At 35.3% G+C, this 14,812-nt stretch overlaps 1 protein-coding gene across 4 annotated transcripts in view; it reads right to left on the bottom strand.

Annotated features, from left to right (window-relative positions):
• Nucleotides 1-14,812, bottom strand: part of DMXL2 (Dmx like 2) — a 150,547-nt gene that overhangs the window by 119,000 nt on the left and 16,735 nt on the right. For all 4 annotated transcript variants that reach the window (XM_027067248.2, XM_027067250.2, XM_027067247.2 and 1 more), the window contains exon 2: nt 1,298-1,423. In XM_027067248.2, the coding sequence (XP_026923049.1) occupies nt 1,298-1,423 (126 nt within the window). The remainder of the gene's footprint in view (nt 1-1,297; nt 1,424-14,812) is intronic.

Below are 14,812 nucleotides of genomic sequence, written 5' to 3'. Positions count from 1 at the left end.
TCATTTTTGCCTTCTTTATCTTCAACCAGGTAAGGAAAAGTGGAAACAGGGTTATGAACACTAAGGTCCTATATATGAAAGGAAACTTTGCTCCCAGATAATTTATTGTGATCATTACCAGCCCATAAATAATTTACTAAAATTCATCTAGGAGAACTATCATACAACTCCAAGCAGGTTTAAAGATACCCTACTTGGTTTAAGGAAATGAACAATGAAAAATTAATGAAAGAAATCTGGCACTCTCAGTGTTTTCTAAGAGTAAGCAACGCTTAGTGGGGGAAAAAAACTGGATAAAAATCAGAAAAGCAGGAAACAAGTGTCAAAAAACACCAGGATATTCAGTGTTTCAATACTAGGTCAATTACATCACTGGATTGCCATATTGTGCCACATTTACACAAATACTAAAGCTTGATACAAGCAGCAAGGTGGGACGCTAGAAATAATGTAATAATAATTTGTTACTTGGCATAAATTTGCATCATTACTATTTATCACCATGAAAATTCTGATTTAACATATCCTTGTTAAAATGTGTTATTTCTCAGTAAAAAAACAATTGCTAGAACACTAAGACTATTTAAATCATTATAATTATTACAGGAAAAGTCTCGTTTTTATACTGTGGAGATACTGAACTCTTCTACACAACACTGGCCTTACTGAGCTGTTAGAATATAGACTGAATATGCTACATTTACTTCACATGCAACCAAAATTTGATGTATATCATGTTTGATGTGTATTTTGGGGGAGAGGTATATGTGAGATGCAAACTACTTTAAAATAAACCCTCTGTTTTAGAGTCTGAATGAATGAACCTTAAGATTCTTCAATTAATGAATAAACTTTCATTAAATTAACAGAAGCTCTACAAAGCTGCTGTTACATGACAAATATTATATTAGACACTAACAACTAGCCAGATTTCGTTATAAAAATTTAATGTTGCTGTGATTTGGGCAAGATAAGGGATGCTATGCAGACAAGAGAAAAGTTTACTTACTTCCCTACCACTGGCTTAACAGTTGCTAGAATTATCAACTAGCAGAACATCAGTATGCACAGGACTGTAAGGCCTACAGAACTTTCAAGACAGTGTACACCTGCAGAATAATCATCTCATTATCAGCTTAATGGCCCCTTACCATTTGTATACATCCTATCACTTTATCCACTCCTGTCAACAACCATCTAAGCAAGGTGTATTAATAAGAAATTGTAAACAAGCCTTGTATAAAAGGATAAGAAGGCATTAAAAGATGGCATTTAATAAGGTAATTAAATCCCTTACTCTTCCATGTTGGTTAGAACACTCCACACAGCTGACTTGGATGTTTCCATGCTTAGCACCAGGAATGATCTGCACACATTCAAAGTCACTTGCCAAAATAACAATATCACAGCCTGATCCATATGCCTAAAAGAGAAAAGTTTTACAGTATATAAGATATGTAACTTATGAATTATACCTTAGATTTTGTTGCCACCATAGACTCTGACACATTTTTACAAAGATAGTTCATGTGAGAATATTTAGTTATCAATTTCCAAATAAGACATTAAAAGTCACATCATAAATAAATGCCATATAATAAAACAGGATGATGACACCCCATGAATTATCATTCAACAACTAGTACTAACAAAGAAAGGATTTTTCTAGTTCTTCAACCCTACAGCCTAAGTCCCTGCAGGTCATAAATCTTCATGTTCAGAGCTTCTCTCCAAAGCTCATCTTAGTGAACCCTAAAGAATAAAACCTCCATCTGAAAATAATAAGGCATCAAAGGCTGCAACTGTGTTCCCAGGGTTCAAACCAGGCTTGACAAAGATCAAGAAAGAAATCAGATGAATTTTCCAACACAAATCCACATGGCTTAAAGAGCTAGTTAAATAGACATGAGCCCCCAAGGCAGAATTACATGCACTAAGGCAAAGACTAAACTTAAACTCATCAACTGCCTAAGAGTGAATCCATGATGCTGTCTGCCTCTCTCCCCTCCTTCAACCTTACAAGGTGTGAGGGAGAGAGGAAACCAGCCCAAAGTGGCTTCACACACACACACACACACACACACACACACACACACACACACAAATTAATTAATTTAAAAATAAACTGATTTATATAAAATGTTGACAAGTATAACTATATAGCCTGCAAAATAAAATAGAACACAAAATTAAGTTCCTGGAAAATTCCTTGTTCAACAAAACTATAACGAGTAAAACCAAATGTTTCTTCCTATTGCCACACTTCTTGATGTATGCTATTCCTGTTTTGCAACTTTGTGAATTTTATGAAGACATAAGGGGCAGAGGCAGAGCGTGAGGACACTTTTCCTTTTTCTCCCAAACTCAACTTGTGCGTAAATATTCAAAACAACCTAACAATCTAATTCTGAAGTGAAAAAGCACCTTATATACACGTGTGTGTATATATACCAAAAAAATGATTTATGAGGTGGTATTTTATCCCACGATTTCTACACCTTTAAGCAATATAGTCCTGTCCTACAAAACATAGATATCCAATAAATAAATAAATAAACAAACAAACAAACAAAACATAGATATCCAACAGCCAGGACTGAATGTGATGACATCAAACTCCATGACCTGTGTCCTGATGAGATCCACACATGGCTGCTAATGAAAGAGAAAATGAAGATAAAGACCAGATAGGAAGACAAATACTACTTCTACTGGTTACTAAAACTCCCAACACTGCCAAAATCCTGCTGCAACTACTATAAACCATCTTCAACTCATGTATTAATAAATACCAAAAAGTTCACCAAAAAAAAAAAAAAAAAAAGAATTATTGGCAGGGGAAATATGGAAAAAAATCACTTCTGGGAGGAAGTAACTACTTATATTCTTATAGACAAGGCAGATTTACTACACCAAGCACTCAAGAAAGCAAAATTGAAAGGGAATATTGAGCATAGGAGAAAGCAATGTTTGTATCACTCTAATAATCTTTAAAATTACGTTATTAATCCTTACAAAAAAAGAAAAAAATTTATAACTATGAATGGTGATGGATGTTGACTAGACTTACTGTGGTGATCATTTCACAATGCATACAGATAGTGAATCATGCTGTACACCTGAAACTAATATAATGTTATATGTCAATTATACCTCAAAAGAAAAAATTTTATTAAAATTACAAAAATAATCCTACCTTTGAACAATATTTCAAATTTTCCAAAGTGCTTTATAGTATTATCTCAACAAAGTGAACTGATGAAAAGAGCATCAACTGATGAATGGATAAAGATGTGGTTTATGTATACAATGGAATACTACTTGGCAATGAGAAAGAATGAAATCTAGCCATCTGCAACAATGTGGAACTGGAGGGTATTATGCTAAGTGAAATAAGTCAGGCAGAGAAAGACACCATATGTTTTCACTCATATGTGGATTTTGAGAAACTTAACAGAAGACCATGGGGAAAGGGAAGGGGGGGAAAAAAAGTTACAGAGGGAGAGAGGCAAACCATAAGAGACTCTTAGGGACTGAGAACAAACTAAGGGTTGGTAGGGGGAGAGGGGAAAGTGAGTGATGGGCATGGTGAGGGCACTTGTTGGGATGAGCACCAGGTGTTGTATGGAAACCAATTTGAAAATAAATTATATTTTTAAAAAATTATTTGTATTTAAAAATAAAGTAAAGTGGTTACTAGAAGCTGAAAAAAAAGAAAAGAACATAAACTTTAGTTTGAAATCATATATGCAGGGTTTTCAATTTGGGCTCGGCCATTCTAAGTGATCTTAAGTTAGAAGTAACAGTTACCTCTTGAGACAACTGTGAAAATTAAAGTAGAAAATCTATTTGCAGAATGCTTAGCACACATCATTCAAGAAGAAAAAACAAACAAACAAACAAACAAACAACAACAACAAAAAACAATGCATGAAGTCCCAAGCCTGTGCTAGGGACTGGGAATATACAACCACAAGACGTGGGAAGTCTAACGGGAAGATAACCAAGTGAATCACCAGTCACAACTAAATGACAAACTGCCATGACAGAGATACCCACAAAATATCAGAAGACAAAAGGTACTCAATAAATGTTATGTTACTCCCCCTTTAATCTTTGCAACAAACCTGAAAGGAAGATATCGTTATCCTTGTATAAAGATTAAAATTCATCAATTTGCCCAAGATTATATGGTTAATAAGGGGAAGATGTTCCAACTCAAGTCCTTACAATTTTTAGGCTATTTTCTCCTACATTACATGTCAACGATACTTAAAGTATTCCAGATAAATATTTGTATCCCTGCTTCTCTAAAGATGGGCCATTTCTAGCAACTGCTACTAGAGACAGATAGGCTTTTACTGATCAATCACCAAAAAGGATGTTTACTCTTCCCTAGATATTCAAAATGCCTGATCTTTTCCAGAGTACATGGACTATACTCCTTAGCTGTAGGGAACCTTGACATCTTTCTGATCCTGCAATATATGTTCTCAAACTTGGCTGCATCAAAATCAAAATTACCTAAGGAACCTATTAAACACACAGATTGTTTGGTCCCACCCCAGACTTACTAAATCAAAATCTTCATGGATAAAAGAATTTGACAATATCTACCAAAATTTTAAATATACTTTTTGATCAATCAACTATTTAATTTACCCTACAAGCATACTTTAAAAAGTTTGCCAAAATATATGTAGAAGGATAGTCACTGCCTTACTATTTGTAACAGCAAAAACTGAAGATAATCATACTGTCCATCAGTAAAGGAGATTAACTAAATTACTGACTATCCATATACTGGAACACTATGTAGCTACTAAAAGTTTAGACACCACAAGTCTAAAATGATCTCAAATTCCTCATCAAACTAAGAATTCACATCAAAAGGGAGCAACTTGTGTCTAGTATTGGCTTCCTGGAACCCACAAGTAGGCATTACCTACGATTTTATATAATAATATCTATGATCATGGCGGGAGCAGAACCCCCCAAACTACTGCACACTAACAGTATGCCAAAGTACAGAGGAAGCATATTCTTACTCTTTAGCTAAAGAGTCTAAAGCAGGGAAAAACAAGGGCCCCCAAATCAGTCAATACTGAATCACATACATTCTATAACTGAAATCTCACAAGATTTTAATGATTTACATAAGCATGTGTTTAGTATCTGTCAGGTTCCCACTACAATGGAATGTCCATCAGAGCAAACAACAATGTCCTGTTTTACCATATACTCCCAGCACTTTGCATTAGCAGCCCTCAATACATATACATATAGTGAATAAATGATCCAAATCTTCCCAATTTCTGGCTCTAGAAGTCTCAGCACCTTAAAACCTAGTCAAACAACATGAAGTTCAGACAGAACTGACCAACTTTACAATAGTACCTACACAAGGAAAGAAAGATTTTGATTTTCCAGCCTAACAGTATATGGATTTAGAAGACCTACCAGAAGGGAATCTACCAAAGCCCTCCTCAGTAATCTATCATTTACTGAATACTTTACTATGATATAAGGCCATCTGCTAAGTCTTTAGGAACAATGTATCTTCACAGGCCCCCTTTTAAAGATGGAGAAATCCAAGCCCAGAAAGGTAAGTAGTTTGCCCAAGGTCACAGAGTGAGGATTCATTTGCTTTATAATAAAGCTCCTGCTCTTTCCCACTACCTCACCCCACCTCTACTCTATTAAGATGTCTTCCTAGTGATAGAAGGCCTATGTTCATCCTTGTAATCCCAAGTAATTTACCACAGCCCCTAGCACAAAGTACTTGGTAAAAACCAACAGCTAATAAGGTTTATACAAAACCTATAATTACTTAAGAGATTCCCATTCTCTCAATTTTAGGGCAAAAGCAATTTTGTTTCCATTCTTCTTTTTCAGAATTCGGTCTTTAAGAGGAAGAATTTACAGTGCAGGAGGAAAAGAGGGTACTCACTGGAACTACACACAATTACTAAAATGAACCCATGGAGTAAGGAATGGGCTCTTTCACTAGGTAAAAGAAATATCATGGACTTGGCGGAGCATACACTATTCCATATTGGGAGGTAAGCCACAGGATCGTGCTGGAAAGCAGGAAAGGGGGCAGTAAGCCTTTTCTGCAGCAAACGGAATCCCTTAGCCAGGTTCTTCTTCCCTCGGGTTCTTGGCAGAGCCACTGCTGTGCCATAGCACTATACACCAGTTATAACAGTACCAACCTATAAAATGTTTTGTCTCAAAGTCAAGGATATGGTTTGGCCCCAACACAGAGACAAATCCCAAGAAAAGAGAAAACATCTTAGAAAAACACACTTTCCCTCCATTCATGTGGGAGGATTTCTTTTATGGAAGAACTGAACTGCCCTGATGAGGATAAAGAATAACCAGCTGACAATCATGTCATATTAAGAGAGAATTCTGTAGCACAAGCCCTAACATCAAAGATATGCTTCAAATATATTAATCTTCACTTGCTTTAACCTTATCATTGGAAAACAAATCCATCCTTTTAGGAAAAAGAAAACTAGTCTGTGCTTTGAGCGCTAAAACCAAGAGTTTTCAACCTGGATGTAAGTCATAGATGGTCTCAGGAGGTCTCTGAACTCCTGGAAATTATATTTAAAGTCATGTGAATGTGCTTGTTTTCTTGTACCCACAGATCCCATTAGTTTGTCTAAAAGAATCTCTTCCTGGAGAGCCCAGGTGGCTTGGTCAGTTGGGCATCTGACTCTTGATTTCAGCTCAGGTCACAATCTCACAATTCGTGGGCTCCCTGCTATCAGCGTGGACCCTGCTTGGGATTCTCACTCTCCCTCTCTCTCTGTCCCTCCCCCACTGCTGGTAGCTTACTCCCTCTCTCCAAATAAATAAAACTTTAAAATTTTTTTTAAAAAGAATCTCTTCCTTAACAAAGTGCAGGGTGTGTCATATAACCCCATAATAATTCTATGGAAGCTAAAACTTGAATATTTGTTATTACCAACATTCTTTTCTGTTTTTAGTCATGATATCCAAAATTTCATTAGACAGGCACTGCCAATTAGTTGAGGCTGAAAAACAAAGTCACCTTCTTCTTTTACCTTATCAAATTTTCACTTGATGAAAAAAATTTAAATATCATCTTCTGAAGTCATTAGGTACTCTGAATTAATGTATTATTATCATAATAAAGATATTGCTGCCTTCTCTAGAGGGTTAATGTCACTGTGAACAATTAAGTGTATCTGAATATACACAACACAATCATTGTCCTAACTTCAGTTTTATATATAATTGCCTTAACCACATTATTTTCAGAAAAGCAAACAAATACTTGTATCCCATACTGTTCTAATTTTTCAGATTTCCTTTAAGTCTTAGATAAAGTATAAAGAAATAAAAAGTTGTTTGTTTTTTTTTTTAAATCCTACACAGGGGCACCTGAGTGGCTCAGTTGAGCATCTGACTTCAGGTCATGATCTCACAGTTCGTGAGTTTAGGCCCCATGTCAGGCTCTGTGCTGACAGCTCAGAGCCTGGAGCCTGCTTCTGATTCTGTGTCTCCCTCTCTCTCTGCCCCTAACCCACTCGCATTCTGTCTCTGTCTTTCTCAAAAATAAACAAACATTAAAAAAAAAATTTTTTTAAATCCTACACAAACATGTCTTTTCCTATGAGAACATAAAATACAAATAAATGAATTACACAGGTATTTTCTATGGAATACCTGGATGCTCTATCATCCTGGTAGTTACAGGGTCAAAGTTTAAGGTCGCTGAAAACTGTTGACATGTATCTAAATTTAAAAGAAGAAAAGCACTGGTGAATTAAGAGGTATTAAGCATGCTGAAAGGTTTATCTAATTTAACAAGGTATTGTGGTCTTACCAAGAGTATTATGTTAAATTCCCACCTCTCCCTGAGAGTGAATTTTGACTCATGTTAAGTATGTTCACTCTCCTACAAATGAGGGTACTTGTTATTAAGAGCTAAAAAAAATAATTACAAGAATTATAAGAGGTACCATTTACTGAAAGCCTACTGGGTAACATACTACGTAATCTACATTCCTAGTCTCTTTTTCAAGACTGCAGTAATCCTAGAAGTTAGCTATTATTGACCCCACTTTAATATAAGGAAATGGAAGTTCATAGGATTTAATCAAATTCTTAAGTAGCAAGGTAAATATAAGGCTGAGAGGCAAATTCAGGTCTCTTTACATTGTTACATCCACTTCACTTATGACCATCATTTTGTTTTCTATTGCTCAAATTTTTGTTCTTCTTACTGGTTTGTTAATTACATAAATTCATTTAAATTCTTCATTTCAGCTGTTCTAAAACAAAAAGCTAACGAGAAGACAGGGTTGTCTGACTTTGATCATTACTTGCTTGGGTCAAGTTATCTATAGACAAAGTCTTAAAAGGCCAGCTTTGACCTATGAAAAAATCTTATCAAGAAAACAAAGCACATATTAACCAAAATTTCCCAAGAAAATATCCTTTCCCTCTTCCTTTTAGTCACATAATTAAATAGCTAACTGTTTATGCTTCTCAGAATTAAAAATTAACTTCTAGGGGCACCTGGCTGGTTCAGTCAGTGGAGCATGCAACTCTTGATCTTGGGGTCATGAATTTGAGCCCCATGTTGGGCTCAGAGACTACTTTAAAAAAATTAACCTCTAAAACAAACAGATTTCCTTTTTGAATAGGATCATTATTAAGCTAGAGTTTTCATGTATCACTTACCCATAAAAGCCACCTGTAAGTTAAATAAACCATTTTAAATGTCTGATTTTAATGTTTTCAGCAACAAGATTTTCTTTTTTATAGAAAATGCAACACATGCTAATTTAAAAACTAAATCGGTGGGGAGCCTGGGTGGCTCAGATGGTTAAGTGTCTGACTTTTGGTTTTGGTTCAGGTCATGATCTTAGAGTTTGTAGGATAGAGCCCCACATCAGGCTCCACCCATGCTGACAGCACAGAGTCTGTTTGGGATTCTCTCTCTCCCTCTCCCGCATTGGACACACTCTCTACCTCTTTCTTTCAAAATAAATAAACTAAAAATTAAAAACTTAATACAAAAATTAGTTCACCTTACCCTTGACCACTTAAGGAGTGATTACCTGACAGTTACCCATGAACCCTTCCTGAAATGTTTAGTGTATATATATGTATAAACATTTTTTATATAAAGAGATTATGCTATACACAATTCTGCAACTTCTTTTCCACAATTTGTCTTGAAGAACTTTTCTTAGCACAGAAGGAGTTATTTTATTCTTCTTAATAGTTGCATAATCTTCCATTTTGTGGCTTTGCCATAATTACTTTAGGTTGTTTCCAGTCTTTCACTACCATAAAACGTGCTTCAGTATAACACCTATGTATTTATGGTATTACACATATGTGTACAAGTATACCCAAAGGATAAATTCTAAGACATAATTTACTGGGTGAGTGATTAAAATCAGTAAGTACTGCAAAATGCCCTCCAAAAACACTGTATTTCCCATATGTATAAAAGTACCTGTTTCTCCACTTCCTCACTAACCCTGATAATCCAATCCAACAAAACCTAGCTTCTCCCTGTTGTCTTAATTTCTATTTTTATTAGGAGGAAAGTTGAGCATCTTTTCATATATTTATCAATCATTTATATTTCTTTCTCTGAAAACTGACTATTCCTGTTATTGGTCAATTTTTTAACTGGGTCTGTTCTGAATGACTTATAAGAGCTCTTTACAGATTAAGGAAATCCATCCTTTGTCTATATAGCTAATAAGATTTTTTTAAATGCCTGAACTAAAGATAGACTAAGCAAAGGGCAAATCATTATTTTTTCATTGAAATAGTGTATTTATATAATACACAATTTCAATTTGAAAAGTTATATATATAGATCACAGTAGGCCATGGACTAGTTTAAAGGCCCAATTTATGAAGTACCAGGAAAGTTTATAAATTTATGTATAAAAATATAGAGTTCTCAAAATGAAATTTAAGTCTACAAACAAGAGTACTTATCAGCAATACATTCAATCAGCCTCATATGTCTTTCTACAGGTTTCTACATCTAAAATCAAACCCTTAACCTTTATCAACTACTGCCTACCATCAGCACCCCCAAAATAGATAAGCTTCTTGCCAGTCAGATGTTAAGTCCATCATACAGTTAGAAAAGGGGGAAAGGGTAGTATTTGAACAAACAGCTCTTCTCTCCACATGACTAAGAACGGACTTTACTAATATGATTCAATCATCCTAACAGCCTAAAGTCCACTCAAGAATGCTGAATGAACAGAATAAATAAATGGGAAAGAAACTAAATAGTATGCAAAAAGCTAAGAGCACAAAAATTACCCCAAGTCAACGACAAGTGAAGCAATATCAGAAATAATATAATAATGACTGTATGTGTGGTAACCAAAGGTTTGTTACTTTTAGAAACAACACAGCTCACATCAGGATATGCAAAATTAACAGACTACTTATAAAAGTAGGAAAAAGCTAAGCTGCAAGTGGTATACTGAGTGAAACGTAAGACAAAACTTAATAATATATAAAAACAGGGGTGCCTGGGTGGCTCAGTTGGTTAAGCGTCCGACTTTGGCTCAGGTCATTCTCTCATGGCTTGTGAGTTCTAGCCTGCATCAGGCTCTATGCGGACAGCTCAGAGCCTGGAGTCTGCTTCGGATTCTGTGTCTCCCTCTCTCTGCCCTCCCTCCCTTGCTCACACGCTCGCTCTCTCTCAAAAATAAATAAATATTAAAACAAATTTTTAGTAATATATAAAAACAAAAATCTATGGCTGAAAAAAATAAAAACGCAAGAAATACTACAAGTGGGAAAAAAAAGAAATATTACAGTGTTTGTGATTAAATAGTAAGAGACAAAATGATTTTTGTTTTAATTTCTTCGTAACAACCCCAAATAAGCAACAGATCTGAAAGAACTTCCTTCAACTAAAATTAAAACTTTAAATTAAAAAAAGAACAATCTTTAGTATTAGTCAAAAAGCAACCAATTTTGATAATTTACTGACAAAATAGATGGAGCTACAACAAACTTCTAAATACTAAGCTAAAGAGAAACACAGATACCCACAGTACAAACTAAACTTATTTCTATAACCCTGAACACAGAACAAAACATGGGTTTTTTAAAATTTACTGATGCTAAATCATATCTGATAAGCAAAGGAGACCTTGAAAAGAGAAATATGCAATAATTAATTAATTTGTCCTAATTAAATATTACAAATACTGCTCTATCTCCAGCTTGCATGCATTCTCACTAAAAAGTAAGTGTGGAAGTAGAAATCAAAAATCATCTCTTCTAAATAACTATTTTATGTCAGTGCTGAGAATAAATCACTCAAAGTATTACTTACCGAAAATTTCTAAGGGAAATCACAGCAGTATTGGTAAAAGTAAGTCTCATGGACTGGCCAACATGCATAAAAACCTACCCACCTTTCAGCTTCAGATCTGTTCTCTAAAGCTTGAGATATATAACAATTTGGCCTCACAAAGAATAATGTAGTAAAATACTATTTTTTAAATGGTTACTTCTAAAGAAACACAATATTTTTTTATATTTAATTATTACAAATACAGACAATAAGTGACTCAATATTTTGTTCCTTAATTTGTTAATAAATTTTACATTTCAAAGAACCTTAACAGTACATTATCTAATATGTACCAATATTAATACATAATGTTTGACAACTTCCAATTTTGCAACTACTGGAAATTTCCAGATATTCGGTTAACCTAAATACTGATATTTTGAGGGAGATGGTCCTGACAGTGTTCCAAAAATCATTTCCCAAATAATTGATTAAAATATTAAATTATAATTAAACTCCCGATATAATACCATCAATATGATGGAAAGAACATATTCCTGAGAATCCAGAGGTATTAATACTAACTATAACAATCTCTCTGTAATATTTCCTTTATCAGTCAAATGAAAGATTGTGACTAGATCACTTCTGAGACTCCTTTCAATTTTTAAGCTGTAATTCTATGAGTGCACAAATTTGCTTCAAAAAGTCCTGATAAAAAGATTAAATAATCCAGTGTGCACTATTTTACATAGAAACCCAGCTAAATGGTCTTTGTGTTGTAACTCTTTCCCCTACTCACAGCTGACAGGATGTGAGGATGGTCCAGACTAATGACCAGTAGCTATCAGCCAGATGAAAGAGATGGGCTAAGCCAGGCAAAGTCCACTCAGGAATTTAAACCATAAGACCCAGAGTTAGAAGGAAGGGCTAAGCAGACAAGTCCTACATGTTCAGGGATAAGTCAGCAATTTGAAACTGAAACCACCAGTTTAAAAAGTAAATGGATCAGATATCTAAAAACAAAAAACTCATGAAAAAAACAAGTACATAAAATCCCTAAGAGAAGGCAGTCTTGATTCTACCAGCTTTTTAGTTCCAATCACCCTGAAGCCCAACTGCACCTCCTAAGTTCTTTGTGTATCCTGAAATAAACCTAGCTTTTACTTCAGTTCATCTGTCCCTTGTGCTAAAACCAATACTGATACAAAGATTGGGACTGCATAGAACAGGGCTTCAAAGAAAATGTGGAATTGGCTATGATTAGATTATAGAATTAGAGTAGAGAATGCAATGAGGAAGACAGACTGGAAAGCTAGCAAAACAGGATGTATAAAAGAGATACAGTTACTAAAACAGTCATATGTGATTCTTTGGGACCTAGAATATGTCAGGCATACCTCCCTTTTTTATGCTTTGCTTACTGTACTTCATAGATACTGTGTTTTTACAAATTGAAGGCTTGTGGCAACCCTGCATCAAGCAGTCTATCAGTGCCATTTTTCCAAGAGCATTTGCTCACTTGTAGCTGTGTCACAGTTGGCAATTCTCACAATATTTCAAACTTTTTCATGATTATATTTGGTATGGTGACCTTTTATCAGTGATCTTTAATTTTACTATTGTAATTGTTTGGGAGTACCACAAACCATACCCATAGAAGACGGCACACTTAATAAACGTTGTATGTGTTCTGACTGCTCCACTGACCAGCCATTCCCCCCACCCCACTCCTTGAGCCTCCCTATTCCCTGAGACACAATATTTAAAAATAGGCCAATGAATAACCCTATGATGACCTCTAAGTGTTCAAATGAAAGAGTTGCATGTGTCTCACTTCTTTTTTTTTTAACCTATTTATTTATTTATTCAGACAGAGCGAGTGAGTATGCAGCCAGGTGCACATGCACACAAGCAGGGGAGAGGCAGAGAGAGAGGTGGGGAGAGAGAATCCAAGCAGGCTCCATGCTGTCAGCACAAAAGCTTGAGGCAGGGCTCAATCTCAGGAATGGTAAGATCACAACCTGAGCCAAAATCAAGAGTCAGATGCTTAACTGACTGAGCCACCCAGGCAGCCCTGCATGTCTCTCACTTAAAATCAAAAACTAGAAAAGATTAAACTTAGTAAAAAAAAAAAAAAAAAAAAAAGGCATGTCTAGAGTTAAGATAGTCCAAAATCTAGGCCTCTTGTGTCAAACAGCTGGCCAAGTTGTGAATGCAAAGGAAGAGTTCTTGAAGGAAACTACAAGCGCTACTCCAGTGAACACACGAAATGATAAGGAAGTGAAACAGCCTTACTGCTGACATAGAGAAAGTTTTAGTGGTCTAGACAGAAGATCAAACCAGCAAAAACCTTCCCTTGAGCCAAAGCCTAATCGAAAGGAAGGTCCCTACTTTAATTCTATGAAGGTTGAGAAGCTTCAGAAGAAAAGTTTGAAGCTAGCAGAGGTTGGTTGAGTCATGAGGTTTAAGGAAAGAAGCCACCTCCATGACATAAAAGGCAAAGCATGCAAGTAATGATGTAGAAGTTGCAGCAAATCATCCATAAGATCTAGCTAAAATAATTAATGAAAATGGCTACACCAAGCAACAAATTTTCAAAGTAGATAAAAGAGCCTTATGTTGGAAGAAGATGCCATCTAGGACTTTCATAGCTACAGAAGAGAAGTCAATGCCCGGCTTCAAGGGTTCAAAGGATAGGCTGACTCTCTTGTTAGGGGCTGATGTAGTTGGTGACTTAAACTGAAGCCAATACTCAACTATTCTGAAAATCCTAGGGCCCTTAAAAATGATGCTCAATCTATGGGTATTGTATGTAAGCCAATTTGACAATAAATTATATTTCTCAAAAAATGATGTTCAATATACTTTGCCTCTGCTTTACCAATGGAACAACACAGTTTGGATGACAGCACATCTGCTTACAACATGGTTCACTGTACATTTTAAGCTCACTGTTGAGTCTTGCTGCTCAGAAAAAAAGATTCCTTTCAAAATATTACTGCTCACTGTCAACACACCTGGTCATCCTGGAGCTGTGACAAAGAAGTACAACGAGATTGGTGTTATTTTCATGCCTTCTCCCACAACATCTATTCTGCAGCCCATGGGTCAAGGAGTAATTTCAACTTTCAAGTCCCATTATTTAAGAAATACATTTCAATTCGGATGACCACTGGGTATTATATATAGTGATAAATCACTATATTCTATTCCTGTAATAAATATATTTTGATTTAAAAAAAAAGAAAAATGCATTTCATAAGGCTACAACTACCATGGATGGTGACTCCTTTGACAGATCTGGGTCAAGTAAATTTAAAGCTTTCTAGAAAAGATTTTGTAAAATGTCTCAAAAGTTAGTTTGTCTGATGTTTCCTCATGATTAGATTCTGAGAAGGATTATCACAGAAACATCACAGTGTTCTTCTCATTGCATTTTTTCAAGAGGCACAATTGTCAATTTACCCCATTCCTGGCAGT

This window comes from Acinonyx jubatus, chromosome B3, assembly GCF_027475565.1.
Source record: "Acinonyx jubatus isolate Ajub_Pintada_27869175 chromosome B3, VMU_Ajub_asm_v1.0, whole genome shotgun sequence".
Classification (NCBI taxonomy): Eukaryota; Metazoa; Chordata; class Mammalia; order Carnivora; family Felidae; genus Acinonyx; species Acinonyx jubatus.
This window is presented reverse-complemented; position numbering and strand designations above follow the sequence as displayed.